This window comes from Ceratotherium simum, chromosome 16 (assembly GCF_057802395.1).
Source record: "Ceratotherium simum simum isolate JZ-2026a chromosome 16, ASM5780239v1, whole genome shotgun sequence".
Classification (NCBI taxonomy): domain Eukaryota; kingdom Metazoa; phylum Chordata; class Mammalia; order Perissodactyla; family Rhinocerotidae; genus Ceratotherium; species Ceratotherium simum.
Genome location: NC_141915.1, coordinates 10,317,447 through 10,336,961, shown reverse-complemented (window position 1 = coordinate 10,336,961; position 19,515 = coordinate 10,317,447). Strand labels below are relative to the sequence as shown.

Here is a 19,515-nt window from a genome sequence, read left to right as displayed (position 1 = left end):
GGGGCACACACACGGACACACACACACGGATCCAGGGGAGGGGGGGTTGGAAGATATGGCTGAGAGGTGGAGGAGCGGCTGGGGATGGAGGGGAGAGGCCCTTCTCTGGTCAGGGCAGGCTCCTCAGGGGTTTAAGAGCTGAAGTAAACTGTAGAGAGGGAAAGAGAAGGAAGAAGAGGGAGAGGGGAGAAAGAGAGAGAGAGAGAAAGCAGTGTGTCAGGCCTGGCCCTGCTCCCATCCTCCCCACTTCCCAGCTGGCTGACATCCCTTCCCCTCTCAGTCTCAGGTTCACCATCTGTAAAGCAAGGGGGCTGGACAGGTGAGTTCCAAGGTCTCTTCAACTCCATGGTATGGCCTTGGGGCCACAGACCCCTAATTCTCTGGGCCTCTGAGACCACAAGGTCTCAAGGTGGTTGGCTTCCTAGCCATGACTCTAGCCTTTCCTGCTCTCCCACCCTCCAGTTCCAGGGTTCCCAGACTGGGCTTTCAGGCCCAAAGGGTCCTCAAGGGAACAGTGAGGATCCACCTGCTTTCCTGTTTCCAGAAATCTTAACAGAAATTGCCCAGAACCAGGCAAAGCGCAAGCTAAACAACATCAAGGTTTTGGGCTCTAGGTGAATCATAACTGCCGTGGCAGCTACATATGCTTTTTGCTGAATAGTAAAAAAGTAGGTTAATGATCTTCAAAACCCAGAATTTGCAGGGGGAAGCCTCTCCAGAGAAAGGGACCTAGCCACTCCCACCCTACTCACCAATAATGATGATGAGGATGATGGCGCAAATCACTCCCAAGATGATCATCATCTGGGGGCGAGAAGAGAGAGTGAGACAGATCATGATACCCCCCTTCACCCACCAGTCCTATGTGCCCTCTCGCCTGCCTGCACCCTTACCTTGAGGTTTTTCCACCAGTATTTGCGCTTGAGCTTGGCTGCACTTGTTTCAAACTGGGAGGCCCCCGCCTGAAGTGCGTCTGCACGATCGTCCAGCTCTGACAGCTTCTGGTCCCGCTCCAGGACCTTGTCCACGTTCACCCTCATGATGTCCACCACCTGGGGGAGGGGCCCACGAGGCAGAGGGTGTGCCAAGGCCCACCTCAACGAGGGCACTTCTTGACCGTGTGCCCACATATGGAACATGCACCCCGATGTTGCCAGGCTAACATGCCAAGGACACACACAGAACATGCCTAGCACACCTCGGGACATGCAAGGGGCATACATCAGGGGCATGCTGGTAGCCAGACATCTCAAAATGTCATAGCAGCACCCTCTACTTATCAAGCCTCCAGCAGCCTGCCCATCACCAGAGCACACTTGCTCAGGCTGAAACACCCCAGGCTAGCAAGGCTGACTAACCCCAGGGCCTTTCTAAGTGCATGCTGACAGGGATGGGGCATGGTATGTCTTTGTCCCAAAACTAATAAACGTGAACTGCCATCACCCTCGACCCAAGATGGGTCCCACGCCGGTTTGCCAGCCCTCAGGGTCCTTCCCACTGCCTTTGACACCCCCCATACTCACCTCATCCACCTGAGCCTGGGTCTGCTGCAGTCTCCTGTTACTGGTGAGGTTTGGAGGTGGTGCAGGGGGGCCTCCCTCCCCAGCTGGGGCGGCAGGGGGGGCGGTGGCAGCGGTGGCCGACCTGAGGGGCAGGAACCCATTAAGACCCAGGACCTAGAGCCTCCAACCCCGTAGCCAGGGCTCCGCCCATCCGCCTGTCCATCCATCTGTCCATCCAACCGTCCCTCCCTTCCTCCTTCCCAGGAGAAAGGCCACCCGATGGGCGCCCTGGACTCCGTCGGGCTCTGCCGCCGACAAGCTGCGTGACCTTGAGTGAGGCCTCCTCCCCACTCCGGGCCTCAGTTTCCCCGCTTGTCAAATGAGAGCGACCTCACAGACACGGTCGGGGGTCGACCCGAAATGACTAGCGGCAGCGATGACAGAGGCCGGGTCCGCTCCCTCCTGCGACCACCGCCCGCGCGGCCAGCCCGGGACGCGGGGCTCTCCGGCTGCCCGCGCGCAGTCACGAGCGCCGGCCTGGCCTCGGGGCGCGGGCAGCGCGGGGGGCGCGGGCCGAACCCGGGCACTCCCCGGGCCCGCACCCACGGGGGCGGCCGGCGCAGGCAAGCCCGGTGTGGGCGCGGGCGGCCGACTCACATGGCGGCGGCAGCGGGCGGAGGACTTGGCAGCTGCAGCGATGGCGGCGGCGGCGGCGGCGGCTCGCGCTGGCTCCGACTGGCGCTGGCTGCCGGGGACGGGAAGATGGCGGCCGCACGTCACCCACATCCGGGCACTGCGGGCGGGGGCGGGGCGCGGCGGCGACTCGTCTGGAACCGGGCCGCGGGGGCGGGGCGGGGCGCTGCGGGGCGGGGGTAGCGCCCGGCGGGGCTGCGTGCATGGAGCTGCGGTGCCCCCCGCACCTTCCCCCGCCCCGCGAGCCCCAAGGCTGACTGCCGCGGCTTCCCCACATCCGCCGCCAACCCGCCCTGGCTGACCAAAGACCTCACAGCCGTCCCCGCGCCTCTGCCCCTAGGGCCCCCCACCCCCAAACCACGTCCTCCCTCATCAGTCCGCACCCCACACCGCCCAAGGTCTCGGCCTGCACCCAGGTCCCAGTGCCTGGTGACCCGCCTTCAAGCACTTGGAACGGGGGTGGGAAATCAGGTCCGCGGGGCAATGTGGATAGCTGGGACCCTGCTGTCGAGGTGGAATGGAGTGGTGGGAGTAGGTCCCCAACCCATCACCCTGCAGGCGGAGGTCTCAAGGGAGGTCTGGGGCCCCTGGCTGCCGAAGAGAGGGGTATGAAAAGGAGATGAGGCAGCTACCCCCCGCCTCCGCCCCCAGCCTCGCCCCAACCAAGTCACTGCAGTGTGTGAAAGATGTGAAAGCTGTCCCTCCTCACAACTGGAGTTCAGACCAGGGGTACTGCAGGCCAGGACCCACTGAGGCTGGGCAAGTTTAGGACCCCAGGGAGGAGGGCACGAGGCTGCCCCGTGGGACTGCTTCACGTGGTGGCTGCAGACTGGCCAAAACAGCTCTGGCCCAGAGCTGGGTCACCTACCCCCGCGGCAGGAGGAGGGCTCAGTTTTTGATCCCAGATGCAGGGCCTGGGCGGAAAGGACAGGGCTTTTTTTTTTTCCCTTTAGGGAGAACGAGGACAGTAGGCAAGGGGGCATCTGCAGTGCCCAGGTTACATGGTACTACTTTACACGCATATTAGCCTCATAGGTGTGACCTTGGACAGTTCCTGTCTTGTCTCTGGACCCAAAATATATTACATATGTAGGCACTAAATATATATTTGCTAAATGGCTTGATCTGGAACATGGTAGGAGGAGATTATCCATGGCCCTTTCCAGCCCTGACTGGTCTCTCTTTAGGTCCTTGAAACAGACCCAGCAGCTGCACACACCCACCTCGCTCATTCTCAGCCGACCTGGCACGGAGGGGAGGAGAAAATGGGACCAGGTGAGCTGCCTATCAGGTGGGGTGGGTCAAGGCAAGCCTCAAGAGTGGAGAAGGAGGCGTCTAGAGGAGGCCTAGTGGGGGTGCTCACTGCATCCCTGGAAGGGGAGGAGGGGAGGCTCGTGGCCTTGGTCTCTGAGACAAACAGGAGCCAGCTTCTTCCCTCCTCCACCCAGGCTTCCCAGGGCCTCTGGGTGTGATAACCTCCCCCAGGCAGCACCCCACCTCCTCCCAGCAGAAGCCTGGGGACGGGCGCTGTCACCAGAGGTGTCACTTCCCAGCTGTCTGGGGGAGGTGAGTGAGCAGAGAGTATGTGTGGGGTGTGGGGACTCAGCAGATCTAAGATAAGGTGCTCTTAGCTCCCTCCTCCTCCTAGGAGCAGCCACTTCCCTCGTCCATGTGCACTGACACAGAATGTCAGGTGGCTCAGGCTCTGTGAAAAGGAAGAAAAAAGCGTGGTCCGTGAGGGCCTCAGATTGTGCTATGGGGTACTAGCTCTTGCTTTTTGGCCCTGAGACTATGCTACTTTCTAGCCAGAGAACCAAGATGCCAAATTCCAGGCTTTTAAGTTCAAAAGCTGCAGTGTCTGGGTCTAAGACAGGGAAGGATGGAAGGGGGTACAAACAGGCATAGCCCCACCCCACCCAAATCTGCCCCAACACCCTGCGCTAGCAGAGGAGAAGCTAGTGAAGGACCAGACAAGAGGTTAAACACTGGTTTAGGAGTGATCCTTATTTTCTCCGATGGCCAAGTCCTGGGGACATGTAAAGGATAGAACCTAGAATAAATCTGGGGAGCCAAGGCCATGGGGTATGGCTTAGAAAGCTGGCACAATGCCATTGCTATTGGATCCTGGGGGCAGCAGCAGCAGAGTAGAAATGAGGACGTTTATGATCTATGGAGGCGGGGACCCAGGATTTATCTCAGAGAGAGGGTTCTCACTGAGCAGCCTCTCTGGCCTCCCCACTGGTGCTGTGGTGCTCAAGAACTCCTTCAATTTAGATCAGTCAATTTAGGCAGGAGAAGGGGTGGGATGGGATGACCGAGTTCACCTGGAAATGAATGAGTGTTTTCTGCAAGCAAGTAGAATGGAGACCCAAATAGAGGTAAGCTGAACTAAAGAAAAATAAAGTCATATATTTACATAACTGAGACCGTGGCTTCTACATTTTCCTGCTTGGGGGGTTGCCAGCCGAATCTCTGAGCACCACTCCCAAGGCTCATTCAAAGGATGTGGGAGGGGGCCCAAGTTCACTTTTTTTTTTTGGGGGGGGGAGGAAGATCAGCCCTGAGCTAACATCTGCCAATCCTCCTCTTTTTGCTGAGAAAGACTGGCCCTGGGCTAACATCCATGCCCATCTTCCACCACTTTATATGGGATGCCTGCCACAGCATGGCCTGACAAGTGGTGCGTCGGTGTGCGCCTGGGATCTGAACCCGCAAACCCCAGGCTGCCGCAGCGGAGTGCGGGCACTTAACCACTTGCGCCACTGGGCTGGGCCCCAAGTTCATTTCTAACAAGCACCTCTGGTGATTCTGATGTAGGTAACATGGAGAAAACCTTTAAAAGGTTTTCTTTTATTGTTTTTTCCTCTTCTAACAGCAACTGACTTAGAAGTTGGGATGGAAGGGGGCTGGGTCATTCCCACACTGACTCATGAACTTGCTCCATCCATATGAGTCAAACCTGACCAAGCTAGTAATTAATTTCAGAGACCTTGTGTGTCCCTCAATGAAGCTTGTAAATCAAAAGCCTTTAATTAGGGGCAGAAGAAGCGTGCCCTTGGGAATGCTGCCTGGAATGGGGACCGAGGGGCTAGCCTTACCACCATCACAATCAGCTGCTCAACTCCTCTGACCTCTGGCTGACCCCTCCAGTCCAGAAGGCCCCAAGGGGGCTGCCAGCCAGCCCTGGGCTCCTGGAGGGAAGGGAAACTACCAGGGACCTACTGTGTGCCTGATGTTTTACATAAATTGCCACGTGCGTTCAGTTTTTTAATTACACAAGTAATGTGACTCCATTCTCCTCGAAAAATATTAAGACATTAGACGTAAAGCTGAGGTTCCCTTGGCCACCCCCAACTCATCTGTCTTTTTGTTTTACTTTCTAGAAGGTTTTGTGTATCATCCTTTTGGAGAAAAAGGAAGTTTTTTGTTATATTTATCTATTTTTTTTTTTTTTCATTTCCAAAATGCAGTATCTTCTCTCATCTCTCTGAGGGTAAAAATTACATTTTAAAAATTCAATATTAGGTGTTAAACTAGCTAATAGGTAGCGCCATCAAAATTCAAAAGGTAAGAAAACAGTGTACCGTGAGCCCTTGTTCCGAGCTGCCCAGGACCCCTACCTGACACAGCTGCTGGCTTGTCTCGGAAATCTTCCAGAATGGTTGGTGCAGAGACAGATACTTCTTTCTTTCTTTTTTTTTTTTTTTTGAGGAAGATTGGCCCTGAGCTAACATCTGTTGCCAATATTCCTTTTTTCCTTTGTTTTCCCCAAAGCCCCAGAAGATAGTTGTCTGTCATAGCTGCACATCCTTCTAGTTGCTCTATGTGGGACGCCTCCTCAGCATGGCCTGATGAGCCCCATGTAGGTCTGCACCCAGGATCCCAATGGAACCCCAGCCCGCCAAAGCGGAGCACACGAACCCAACCGCTATGCCACCGGGCCAGCCCCTCTTTTCCTTTTTTAAAATGAAAGTGCTAACAGACTATATGCATTGAGTTGCCCCTTCCTTTTTTTCCTACATTTCAATTATAGGTTTGTGTGTTTTTTCTTGTGCTCCCTAGTATTTCTGTCTCTTCCAGATTTGATTGGCTTTTTAAAAAAATACATGGGGACTCCTTCTCTTTCATTTTGGAGGCTTTCCTCAAATGTCTGCAGGGCCTTGGCGCTCTGTTCATATTTAATAGGGACCTACCAAGAGGATGATTAGAAGCTGGGGGTGGCGAGGGGCACTCATCTGTCTGCTTTGCTGTGGGACAGTGGAAGCCTTTTCATGGGCACTCCCAAATGTTGATAGGTGGTAGGCTTTCTCTGGGGCCATTCAGTTGTTTTTGTTTTTCCAACAAACAACAAATATTTATTGAGCACCTGTTATGTGCCAGGCACTGTTCTAGAACCACCCCTGCCAAAGGAAAAACAAGATAGAGGCAGAAAAACGCAAATTCTGAGGGAGAGGAAAGGGACAGTTAAGGAAGACGGCTGAGGGAACTGAGGAGCCTGAGGTGATGGGGCTCTGCCTTAGGCCTCCTCTTCGACTTCCTCACCGAAATCCTTCTCTTCTTCTGCAGTGGCATCCTGGTACTGCTGGTACTCGGAGACGAGGTCGTTCGGTGAACTCCATCTTGTCCATGCCCTCACCTGTGCACCAGTGGAGGAAGGCCTTCCGGCAGAACATGGTGGTGAACTGCTCTGAGATGTGCTTGAAGAGCTCCTGGATGGCCGTGCTGTTGCCAGTGAAGGTGACAGCCATCTTCAGGCCATGGGGCAGGATGTCGCAGACAGCCGTCTTGACGTTGTTGGGGATCCATTCCACAAAGCAGCTGCTATTCTTGTTTCGCACGTTGAGCATCTGCTCACCTACCTCCTTCATGGACATCTGCCCATAGAAGACAGCAGCCACGGTGCGGTACCGGCCGTGGCGGGGTCACAGGCAGCCATCATGTTCTTGGCATCGAAGACCTGCTGGGTGAGTTCGGGCACAGTGAGGGCTGGATACTGCTGGCTTCACCGGCTGGTTAGAGGGGCAAAGCCAGGCATGAAGAAGTGGAGATGTGGGGGGACCTGGTGGCATAGCGGTTAAGTGCATGCGTTCTGCTTCAGGGCCCCGGGTTCAGGGCCTGGGGGTCGCGGGTTCAGATCCCGGGCGCACACCAACGCACCGTTTGTCAAGCCATGCTATGGCAGCATCCCATATAAAGTAGAGGAAGGTGGGCACGGATGTTAGCCCAGAGCCAATCTTCCTAGCAAAAAAAAAAAAAAAAAAGGAGGAAGATTGGCATCGGATGTTAGCTCAGGGCTGATCTTCCTCAAAAAAAAAAAAAAAAAGAAGTGGGGAGGTGGGAAGGGCACCATGTTGACTGCCAGCTTGTGGAGGTCAGCATTGAGCTGGCCAGGGAAGCGGAGGCAGATGGTGACTCTGCTCATGGTGGCTGAGACGAGGTGGTTCAGGTCCCCATAGGTTGGTGTGGTCAGCTTGAGGGTGCGGAAGCAGATGTGGTAAAGGGCCTCGTTGTCAATGCAGTAGGTCTCATCGGTGTTCTCTACCAACTGATAGACGGAGAGGGTGGAGTTGTAGGGCTCAGCCACAGTGTCAGACACTTTGGGTGAGGGCACCACACTGAAGGTGTTCATGATGCTGTCAGGACACTCTTCTCAGATCTTGCTGATGAGCAAGGTGCCCATTCCAGAGCCTGTGTCCCCGTCCAGCGAGTGGGTCAGCTGGAAGCCCTGCAGGCAGTCACAGCTCTCTGCCTCCTGAACCATGTGCAGGACTGAGTCAACCAGCTTGGCCCCCTCTGTATAGTGGCAACAGCCTGCCCTGGACTGACCAAAAACCAAGTTGTCTGGTCTGAAGATCTGGCCAAAAGGACCTGAGCCAACAGAGTCCATGGTCCCAGGTTCTAGATCCACCAAAATAACATGAGGAATGTATTTTCCACCTGTGGCTTCATTGTGGTACACGGAGATGCGATCCAGCTGCAGGTCACTGTCCCTGTGGTAGGTGCCGGTGGGGTCGATGCCATGTTCATGGCTGACCACCTCCCAGAACTTGGCACCGATCTGATTGCCACATTGACCGGCCTGGATGTGCACGATTTCCCTCATGGTTAAAATTTATTTTAATTCTTTTGCTCGCCTCAAGGTGTGTACGGGGCAAGAAAATGATGTAATTTTTTTTCTCTGCTGCTGGTAGCAGGCTGGAAGCATGGGACGTGCCCCGGAGGCTGGAGCAGTGAGGTCCGAAAGTCATGTTAGGAAGGTCCTGAGAGCGCCCTTTAGTTTTTTGAGAGAAGAATATCCTCCATTCTCCATTCCTTGCCCTTAATGGAGGTGTAGGGGGGATCTGGAGCAGGGTGGGGGCTCCTGTTTCTAGCCTCAAGCACCACCTCTACTGGGCCTGGTGTCCCCAAGTCCAAAGCCTCCCCAAAAATGAGCGTGGGTGGAGAAATGGGTGGTGTGTGTGACTCAGGTGTGAGGTGAGGAAGCCCCAGGGGTCTCAACACTTTGAACACAGACTCTCAGCCACCCCTGTGTTCAGCCAGGCTCTGGCCCAGGGTCTGGGAACCTCCAGGATCTTCAGGCTTCAGGTCCTGACTCCCTCTGGCCTGCTTGCCTGTCACCACCCTTCGGCCACTGTCCAGCCTCCAAAGCCGTGTTGAAATCTTTTGTCCGCTGCCGTCTTCTCTCCTGGTCTCTTAGTCCTTGTAGATTTATGCCTCTTTGACTCCTCTCCTGTTACTTAGTTAAGTTTTGGAAGGGAGAGAAGACAAATGCTCATGGCCAATCTTACATGTTTAACCGGAAGTCTTACCATGGTTTATTTAACTAGTCCCTCAAGGACCAGCCTTTAGGTTGTTTCCAATTTTTTTTCTTTTTTTTTGCTATTACAACAGTGCTCTTAGGAATGTTGTTGTAAATACCTCCATGATCAATCAACCCTCATGACAATCCTACGAGGCAGGTATTGTCTTGATTTTACATTTGGGGAAAACTTGGCTCAGAGAAATCCGTTTATGGGGTCTTTTTTTTGTGTGTGTGAGGAAGATCAGCCCTGAGCTAACATCTGCCAATCCTCCTCTTTTTGCTGAGGAAGACTGGCCCTGGGCTAACATCTGTGCCCATCTTCCTCCACTTTATATGGGACACCGCCACAGCATGGCCTGACAAGCAGTGCGTCGGTGTGCGCCCGGGATCCGAACTGGCGAACCGCGGGCCGCTGCAGCGGAGCGCGCGCACTTAACCACTTGCTCCACTGGGCCGGTCCATGGGGTCTTTTTTTAATTGGTTAATCAACTTTTTTCCACATATATCTCTTTTTAAAGTTGTTTTTTTATATAAAACATAATATACATACATAAAGTGGTATCTTTGTAACCTGTGTAGTTCTCCCTGCACAAAGACCAAGCACAGTGCCAGAAACAAGGCAGGCAAATGAATAGTGAATGATGGTAAACTACAGTCTCAGTGTTTTAAAAGAGAATCCAGCATAGCAAGCAAATGGCTTGCTACTGCTGGACTCCTAGGCACCTGTCTGGGGAGGATGGATTTGGGCAGGACCTGTGTGCCCACTGTTCCTGTGAGGACAGCCCTGGTTGGGGTGGTGATGCCCTGATCACTTGCCGCCAGTTTGGCCAGGGAGCCAGCTCCTATCACTGCAGCAGGACAGGCCCAGGCCTCAAGGCCCCCGGGGAAGCAGGGTGGTGTGGGTGTGGATGGTGGAGGAGCCACATGCCAGAGCCCTGTGTGGGTAGGACAAGACACAGGCAAATCAGAGTCTTCTGGGATTGGGAGCCTGGGAGGCCTCCTCGTCCCAAATCCTCATTCTGCAGCCCTCTATTCACTGGGGTGAGCAAGCTCCTCTATTGGGCAGGGTGGGGGGAGAAAAAGTCCCCCTCCCGATAGTGTAGTTGGCAAGAAGCCCCATCCTCCTTATTTCTCTCCATATCACATGCCAAGCCCAGAGCCTGGCAGGTGGAAGGTGCTCAATAAACACTTGTTGAATTGAGTCAACTGATTTGGCCTGACAGCCAGGAGACTTGGGTTCTGGTCCCAGCTCTCCCTACCTGCATGATGTCCTGAAGCAAATGGTTTTCTCTTTGGGCCTCATTTTCCTCATTTGTTAAATGAGGGCTCTTTCATTCTACAATGTCAGGCACTGTGCTGGCACCAGGAGCTGCAATAATACACAAGCAAAGAGGTCATTAAAACACAGCACATTTGTAAATTATACCACAATAAAGCTGGGGGGAAAAAAACCACATCGTGATCTTTGATGGATGTAATGATCAAGACACTTGCCAACACAGCTCAAACAGATTTAAACCAAAAAGGAGAATCTGAGGGCTCACATAACGGAACACAAGGAAACAGGAGGATCCAGGTACTCACATCATGTCATCAGGGATCTACTTCTCCATTTCTAACTCTGCTGGCCTCTGATTTAGCTTTATTTCCAGACAGAAACAGAAGCAGCTGCAGGCTCACATTCTTTTAAAATGTTATCATTTGTATTTTTTTTTTTACATATGTAGTTCAAAATTCCAAAAGTTCAAAAGAGCATATGGAGAAAATCTCTCTCCCACCCTATCTCCCAGCCACCCAGCTTCTGCCCCTCAACAACCAGTCCTCCCAGTTCCCTGTGCCTCTTTCCAGAGATGTTCTGTGCCTTGCTTTTGTCACTTAAAGTATCTTGGAGACTGTTCCTTAACAGTGTATAAAGTTTACTTTCTTTCCTGGCTGCATAGTGTTACTCTGTAATGTAATTTAACCAATCCCCTGTTGACAGACATTTAGGCTGCATCCAATCTTTTACCAATACGAGCAAAGCTGCAAAGAATAATCTACACATTCCTATTTCACCTATGTGCAAATATGTAGGACTGATTCCTAGAAGTGAAAATCCTAGGTCAAAGGGTATAAGTGTGGTTTTTATTGATTTTGATTTTGATGGATATTGCCAAATTGCTCTCTGTGGATGTTACCAATTTTTACTCCCACCAACAAACAAGTAAGGCCTGTTTACTTAAACCCACACCCTTTCCAACTCTGTATGAAATTTTTTGCTCATTACAAATATAAGTTAAACATGATTTGCATTTCTTTTATGGTGAATGAGGATAGGTATCTTTTCATACACTTGAGAGTTCTTTATATTTCCTTTTCTGTGAAATGTCTGTATAAATTTTTGTACCTTTTTTATTGGGTTGTTGGTATTTTTCTTATAGATATGTAGATTTTTATGTATCAAAATTAGCGCTTTCTCTGCAATATGAATTATAAATATTTTCCTTAGATTGCCATCTATCTTTTAACTTTTGCTTATGACTGTTTACCAGGCATACTCTTAACATTTTTAATATATATTTAAATGTATCAGTCTTTTCCTTTATGACTTCTGTATTTTGTTATCATACTTAGAAATGTCTTCCCCACTCCACACTTCTGTAGTGTTCTTGCCAAAAATGCATAACCTCAATCTAATAATGAGAAAACACTGGACAAATCCAAATTGAGGGACATTCTGCAAAATAACTCACCAGTACTCTTCACATGTGTCAAGATAGGGGCCGGCCTGGTGGCACAAGCGGCTAAGTGCGCACGCTCCGCTGCGGCGGTGGCCCGGGGTTCGCCGGTTCGGAGCCTGGGCGCGCATCGATGCACTGCTTGGCAAGCCATGCTCTGGTGGTGCCCCATATAAAGTGGAGGAAGATGGGCATGCAGGGCCAGTCTTCCTCAGCAAAAAAAAAAAAAAAAAAAAAAAGGAGGATTGACAGATGTTAGCACAGGGCTGATCTCCTCACACACTAAAAAAAAGTGTAAAAGTGTCAAGATAATGAAAGGAAAAATTAAAGACTGAGGAACTGTCTCAGATCAGAAAAGCCTAAGGAGACATGACAACTAAATGCCATGTGAAATCCTGGATTAGATTCTGAATCAGAAAAAAGGCATTAGTGGGGAAACTGGCAAAATTCAAATAAGATCTGTAGATTAGTTAATAGTATTGTATCAGTGCTAATTTCTTGGTTTTGATAATTATGCTATGGCTATGTAAGATGTTAACATATGGAGAAGTTGGATGAAGGGTATACAGGAACTTTATAATACTATTTTTGCAACTTTTCTGGAGGTCTAAAATTATTCAAAACAACAAGGTTAATAATGGCACAGTTTCTTTGAGTACCTTTATGGTTTTATTTTTTACACTATAATCTTTGATCTATTGGTAATATTGGTATAAGGTATTGATCCATATTTTTCTCCAGATGGCTACTCAGTTGTCCTAATAACTTTTATTGACTAATCCCTTTTTTCCCACACTGATTTTTTTATTTAATTATTTTTAATTATCTATTTATTTATTTTTTGTTTTTTGAGGAAGACCGGCCCTGAGCTAACATCTATTGCCAATCCTCCTCCTTTTTGTCCCTTTTTCTCCCCAAAGCCCCAGTAGATAGTTGTATGTCATAGTTGCACGTCCTTCTAGTTGCTGTATGTGGGACGCAGCCTCAGCATGGCCGGACAAGCGGTGCGTTGGTGCGTGCCCAGCATCTGAACCCCAGCTGCCAGTAGCGGAGCGCACGCACTTAGCTGCTAAGCCACGGGGCCGGCCCCTATCTATTTATTTTTAAAATTGTGGTAAAAAATACATAAAATCTACCATCTTAGTCATTTTTAAATGTAAAGTTCAGTAGTGTTAAGTAAATTCATATTGTTGTGCAACCAATCTTCAGAACTCTTTTCATCTTGCAAAACTGAAACTCTGTACCCATTAAACAACTCCCCATTCCTCCCTCCTCCAGCCCCTGGCAACCACCATTCTGCTTTCTGTCTATGAATTTGACTGCTCTAGGTACCTCATATAAGTAGAATCAAGCAGTATTTATCTTTTTTGTAACTGGCTTATGCTGATTAACAAGCCATTAATTTCACAATAAAATGAAAATCTATTTCTGATACTAATTGGCAAAGGACTGGTGTTGACTAAGAAACAAATCATTGAAGTGCTTGTAGCAGCTACGTCTGGAATGTGGATGAGGGAATTGAGGCACAGAAAGGTTAAGTGACCTGTTGCCGATCACACAGCCAAGAAGGGGAGAGGATTCACTTTGAACCCAGCAGTCGGGCTCCACAGCTTGCTTCTATAGTCTTTGCCCTAGGCTTGGATTCACATAAGAGAACCAAGATTTGGGAACCAGCAGCAACTAGTTGGTGTCTGAAGACAAGCGGTGGATGAAGTCACCCAAGGAGTAGTGATCACCAACATTTAAGGGGCAAGTGGAAGAGACAACCCGGTAGCACGTCCCCAGTGACTGACACGCTGTAGGTGCGCAGTCACTCTTGATTGGATAAGTCAGAAGGAGCAGCTAGAACAGTGGGAGATAAGCCAGGGGAATCATTTTTCCTGAGCTAAGGGGGAAGAAATTTCAAAAGAGGGCGGTGGTCAACATACTATATGCTGAAAAGAGGGCAAGCAAAGGTCTGAGAAGTGACCTCTGGATTTAGGAACAAGGAAGTCATTGGTGATGAGCAGTTTCTTGAGATGGTAAAGGCAGGAGTGTGCTGGTAAATGTTTAACAACCAACTCTCCAAAAAAGTCTCCATTTATGTAATTACATAAGTTTATTATAAATTTTACTGATATAAAGGATGTGTAACAGAATTCATAAATAATAAGAAAATATACAATATTCTTTGTTGTAAATTCCACTCTTGTATCCACGGTTTCATAAATGGAGTTGTAAGCTAACTACAAGTGTGGTTCCAACATGAATGTTGGTTGATATTTTTCTTTACATTTTTGAGTAATACAAAAATGAAACAATGATGGTATGTTGAAACTTTACTGGTTCCTCAATGACTTGAGTGACTTCTTTACTGAATCTGATAATAGTTTTCAAATCCTGGGAGAATATTTCCTTGATTTTTTTGTGCTATTCACAATGTAACAGTTACAGACATGACACTTTTAAGTTTAATCTGCATTATTAACATTTTCTCCATCACTTTCTTAAATCTAGACAATCAACAAAGCCTGATATGTAGTGTTTGCCAATTTTTGCAGTATAAATACTCCCACCAAGGCTGATTTCAAACTACCAACTTGATGTTACTAAATGAGTTGGGAAGAGATACACAGTAGTACATCATTATATAGTATTTCCACCATCAGATCCAATAAATTTAAATAACCTCAAGAGCATATATAATAGTGAAGTGCAGTAAAATAATCAGAAAGTAATGAGTTTGGGTATTTATTACTTCTGTTTTTAAATATAATTTATTTAATTGTAAATGTACACAATTTAATTTCTGATAATAGCTGTGTTTAACAACTGGTCCACAATGTTTCTGAAAAACAGTCAGCTTTCACAAATCGGTGGAGCACAGCACTGGGTGGAGGTGAGAGCCAGACCGCAGTGGGATGTGACTTTCCTGATCAAGCCTCTAACCATGGCCAGCAAAGTCCACCCTCCCTGCCTCCCCTGCAATCTGCTCTGCGCCCTCTCTGCTCCAGCCACACTCCAGGACCTCGCTCAAACTGCTCCTGTAGGAGCAACACTCCTGCCACCTGGGGCAAATTAATCCTTACTCCATGGCATCTGTAGTCTCTTTTGTAGCACTTATCACAATTTGCTATTAAATTATTCTGGGAGTACCAGAACTTGTTTCTTGTCCATCTGCATGAGCCATACTATCTGTGATGGCCAAGGTTGGTATGGGTCATATTCACATCTATCCCCTCAGTAATCTACTACAATGCTTTGCATACAGTTAAGTGCTCAACAAGTATTCACTGAATGAATATGCTCAGGATGAAGGGCTGCCAGAAGGGATGGACAGCTAGAGAAAGGTGGTATTTGTGTGAGGCATCACCTGAGGGGCATCACCAGAAAGCATATTCTCAAATGTCTTTTGCTTATTTAGAATGGCCTGTGCTCCACCATCACCATCTATGACTGAAAGTACAGAGAATCTTCTCAACATAGACTGAACCTTCCCCAGGAAACATGACCCTGAGAATATTCATTCTGTGACAAGGTAGAACTTTAGACTCTTGTAATTTGTTTGTATAATGCCTAATTGTTATGTGTTTTAAGAACTTTCTTTTGAACATGTTCTTCCCGTGTGCTAGCAGGCAGAAGTGGCGTGTTCTCATTACACTACTGACTGAATAACTGGGGAGCTTTGCCAGGTTTCTGGGTGGGAGCTCTAACCACCAAGGGAGTCCCCCTGAGCAGGTGGCCCTTCTTGCCATGGTGAGATGGAAGGTTTGACAATAGACCATTTGTGACACCGAGTATAACTGACATTAGTGATCATTTAATAGAAAACCAGACATAACAAAATTATCCTGTGCTCACTTAAGTAGTTTAAAATAAACTAATACTGCCAGATAACTAAAACTCCGGAGCTTAGAAGTATACATAAGATTAGACATTTACTGGTGATAAATACTTCCAAAACGAGACGAAAACCCCTGCCAAATGAGAAGTTAGCTAAATTTAAAAAAACGACCTATATAAATAAGACCCCCAAATGAAAAGAACCTAGCCAACTGCTTAAAGTCGGGACACTCAGTTTCTACCCAAAACAGCAACGACAAAATTAACGAGTAACAAACAACATCGGAAAATAGTTGAGTCATAAAATAATTCACTACTAGTAAAACCTCAACACATCTCATGTTTAAGCAAGTCAAGTCTAACCATCAGCACAAAAGTAAAACAACGCGATCGTCAGGAAGAATCAGATAGGAGTAATCAGGGTGTTGCAAATCCTGATCACGCAGAGACGCTAATCACGAGTCATGCGCACTCCAATCATCATGTTCCAATCTGCCCCCCAAAAAGGGGGAACAGGTAAGGATTATCCTACCTGACGATAACCAATTTTTGCTAGGGCATTCCGTACTCAGGGGAAAAGATTCCGCTAACAACTACGGTGACTATATAATGCGTTAGCCTGAGCAACCTGTTTATTTAAGCTCCCCCACTTCTGTTGGAACATTTATTTGCAGATCTTTTAAAATAAATTTTTTTTCCATTTGGCTGCCAAAAGGGATAAATTAATTCCTCCCAGAATGCTCCATTCACTCACGAGCTTGGAGTCCTAGTCGTACGCGCCACTTTATTTACATATCTCCGCCCACCCCCTTCGCCAGACAGCTACCGTAATAACCAAAATAAAAGCGATACCTATTATCTTGCAGTCTCCAAAGCTGGAAAACAGCCTTCCGTTTCTCCAGTTGTTTGGCCATCCCGATTCTCCTTTGAAATTTTTATAAGTCTTGATCTTACTCTAAAATATATTTTATTACAAAGAGCTAAATTAAACTTTGATAAGCCTAGACGCGAGAGATAATTACCTTAACACTACTAACACTGACATCTTCCACCAAATGCAGTTTCAGTGGGAGCGCTGAAGCCTACGCCTGCCTTCTTCCAGGAACGGTGAGTGGTCCCTTGCTCCTCCAGCCTTCATCTCTACGTTCCCATCATGAAGGTGATCAGAAAGGTTTCTTTTTCAGCCCAAAGACGCTGACGAATAATGCCATTTCAGTGACAGCTGGGAGGGCGCTGCGAAAGGCAGGTGGTGGATTCAGGGCCCCTTCCAATAAAAATACCCAAATCCCCAAACCAGAGACCCCACTCCCAAAGCCAAGGTGGGGCGGGACTTGAAAAGACCACAGGATGTTGAGTGGATCTGGTATTTCACATATGGAGTAAAGCGCTGGTGGGGGAAACTTTCAGATTTAGAGTAAACCTTCCACCCCCCCATCTCCAAACATTGGACGCTACTGTACCTGCAGAAGACAAAAATGTACCAGTACGTGGTGCACTCCCAACGCTCGAATATGAAAAAGGATAGGGCCACAGACGCACTACAGTGAGCCCCCATGGCTTGAGAACACACCAGAGTCAAGGAAAGCCTATGGATCGATAGATACTGATGGGCCAGAAAAGGCCAGTGGTGGGGCTGGCATCTGCACTCAGGTTCACCTCTTGCTTCCTCCTCACATTGCAAAGGTCAGAGCCGGTAGCCCTGCCTTCTGAGTTTTAGAACAGCCACGTGAGCAGAGGCCATAGGTGAGCCTGCACAGCTGAGACCCAGGCTACTCCCACCCCATATCTAAAGGCCAGGCTGGACCTTTCCGGTGAGGTAGGAGTAGGCTCCTCATCTCCCCCAGGCCACACAGGAATGCTCACAGTGACTTGATACGCTCTGCTGGAACTACCCTCCAGCATCCGGGTCCTCCTGGTCCACAATTCAAGTGTCAAGAGCCTTCCCTGATCCATCTTTCTCACTTCCTCTGTTTCTTCTGAGTTCCCATAATGTTTTATATCTTTACACACTCCCACAGCACAGTGCTTATCGCACTGAATTACAGATGGCTGTGTCTGCCTCTTCCTCAAGGCAGAAAACTGTGTTTTACTCCCATTTTTGGATCTCCCGTGCCTGGTGCATAGCAGGGGCAAATGACTAAAGATTGTATTAAATACTCTCCATTGCCTAAAGAGATCTCTCAACTGGGGAGACTGTCCGCTAGGGCAGACACTATTGTGCCAGAAAAGCCTAGTTAGGTGGCTGAAGGTAGTTGTGATGGAAATGGACAGTGTGGGAAAGGTGCGCAGGCAGAAAGGATACAGATGAGGCTCTGGGTGCTGTTGAACATGGAAACTCCTGAGAAGAAGCCGGCCAGCTCCACTGCAAAGAGGCCCAGGGTGACAGAGAGCGCTGCCACCAGCCTGCAGAGAGGAAGGGGGTTGGTTCAGGCCTTCTGGACTTCTTCTAAGACCCCTCCACTCCCACCACTGCTTAATTCTGACCACCCCGCCCCAAGTGCTCACTGAATGTCCTGCTTCTCGTACTCCTCGGGAGTGAACGTGAGAGGCAGGCAGGCCTGGATGTTGCTGTCCTGGGGAGCAGGGCAGAGAGGAAGAGAAGTGAAAAAGGGGCGGGCTGCGGGGCAGGCCTGGGGGCAGCGAGGCATGGGAGGACCCGACCAGGTAAGGCCCTGGGAAAGAAGCGGGGTTGGGTTGGGACCACCCCGAGGCGGGAATGGGGGCGGGAGGAGGGTGGCCGTGGGTCTTACCCGGGACCAGAATAAGGTGATGACGACCACCAGATGCGCCAGGAGCGTCAGGAACCGAGAGGGCACGAGCCCTGAGATCCGGCCCATGGCCCCCAGGGGCAGAGGCACGGTCTGGAGCAGAAGCCGAGGTCTCAGGGGCTGGAAGTTTAGGGATGGCCACTCCTGAAGTCTCGCAGACTAGCAGACAAAAACTCGACGTACGCCCCCTTCCTGCTCGCGCTGGCACCGCCCAGTTGCCTCGGCAACCACGTAAGCGGGCGCCGCGGCCGGATCTCTGAAAATCTCGCGAGAGTAGTAAATTCTCCAGCCGCCGTGGACCTCTTGGAGAGCGTAGGTTTGGGGTCCGCAGCGGGTGGTCCCTGCCGGGTGCCTACCGCGGACCGGCTCCCATCGCGCAGCCGAGCCGTCTGCACGTGAGAGTGCGCGATGTGGCGCAGCCCCGCACCGCCGAACCTGCCCACGCAGGGCGAGCGAAAGGACACCCGCCCTGCCCTAGCCCACTACACCCCTTCCTCCCCGGATGCCCACGCCAGGAGCGGCCCGGCCGCAGACCCCCGCTACGTTGCCCAGGATGACCCTCCGCGGAAGAGTTGCTCACCAGAGACGATGTCACCGCCCCGCCGGGCTTAGGGCACCGCCATGCCCAAGGCATGGACTCTCTCCTTTTCTCTCCTCCGCATCCCTTTAGCTTCCCACTGCCCTGGGCCAGAGGAGACGAAGGGAACTAAACGTGGAGAGATGGATGTCCCTAGATGGTCCAGCTATCACTTATTGTCACGCAGCCCCTTGTTCTCCGAGGACCCCAGACCTGAACCTTCCTTGATTCTGATTCCCCCCACCTGACTCCCCAGACAACTGACCTTTGGGCCTCAAAGGGGATCCCTGCAGAACGGAAAGTTCTCGGCCGCGTTTATCGCTCACAGTCACAGGAGTCGCGGGGACCCCCGTCCACTTAGGAGAAGATCATCTTTCTCCCTACTCTCCATCTCAGTGCTTTTAGGACTGTCTAAAGTACAAGACCAAGGGGCATTTCTGATTTCTTGATTCATTCATTCATTCGTTCATTCATTCAACAGATATTTATTGACCAGCTGGTAAGTGCCAGGCACTGTGCTGGGCTCTTGTTCTTGACAGAAGTCTCTACCTTCGTGGGGTTTATATTCTAGTCAGGGAGATCGACAGCAAACATGCAAACAATACGTCTGCATGGTAATAGGTGTCATAAATAA

At 49.9% G+C, this 19,515-nt stretch overlaps 2 protein-coding genes, 1 non-coding gene and 1 pseudogene across 5 annotated transcripts; all 4 read right to left on the bottom strand.

Moving 5' to 3' along the window:
• VAMP2 (vesicle associated membrane protein 2) lies at window positions 1-2,278 on the bottom strand. The gene is made up of 5 exons (XM_087440462.1): window positions 2,160-2,278; window positions 1,524-1,644; window positions 894-1,052; window positions 753-804; window positions 1-148 (listed from the first exon to the last, which is right to left on the bottom strand). Coding segments are annotated over exons 1-5 (351 nt in total). The 5' UTR covers window positions 2,162-2,278; the 3' UTR covers window positions 1-131.
• Window positions 2,279-4,109: 1,831 nt separating this feature from the next.
• Window positions 4,110-10,261, bottom strand: LOC101394312 (tubulin beta chain-like; annotated as a pseudogene).
• Window positions 10,262-15,934: 5,673 nt separating this feature from the next.
• On the bottom strand, window positions 15,935-18,527 carry TMEM107 (transmembrane protein 107). Of its 3 annotated transcripts, none has more exons than XR_015554629.1 (6): window positions 18,287-18,527; window positions 18,042-18,109; window positions 17,839-17,939; window positions 16,997-17,093; window positions 16,559-16,769; window positions 15,935-16,460 (listed from the first exon to the last, which is right to left on the bottom strand). XR_015554629.1 is itself a non-coding variant. In XM_004433097.3 (5 exons), the coding sequence occupies exons 1-5, from the start codon at window positions 18,371-18,373 to the stop codon at window positions 16,700-16,702; spliced, it is 423 nt and encodes a 140-aa protein (XP_004433154.1). In that variant the 5' UTR covers window positions 18,374-18,527; the 3' UTR covers window positions 15,935-16,699. The 3 variants fall into 3 exon arrangements, 1 of the variants encoding a protein (XP_004433154.1); XR_015554630.1 differs by having other exon boundaries at window positions 15,935-16,491; window positions 16,580-16,769; XM_004433097.3 differs by having other exon boundaries at window positions 15,935-16,769.
• Window positions 15,939-16,075, bottom strand: LOC147914895 (U8 small nucleolar RNA). The gene has a single exon (XR_015554863.1). It is a non-coding gene; the product is annotated as a U8 small nucleolar RNA (small nucleolar RNA).
• Window positions 18,528-19,515: the final 988 nt, after the last annotated feature.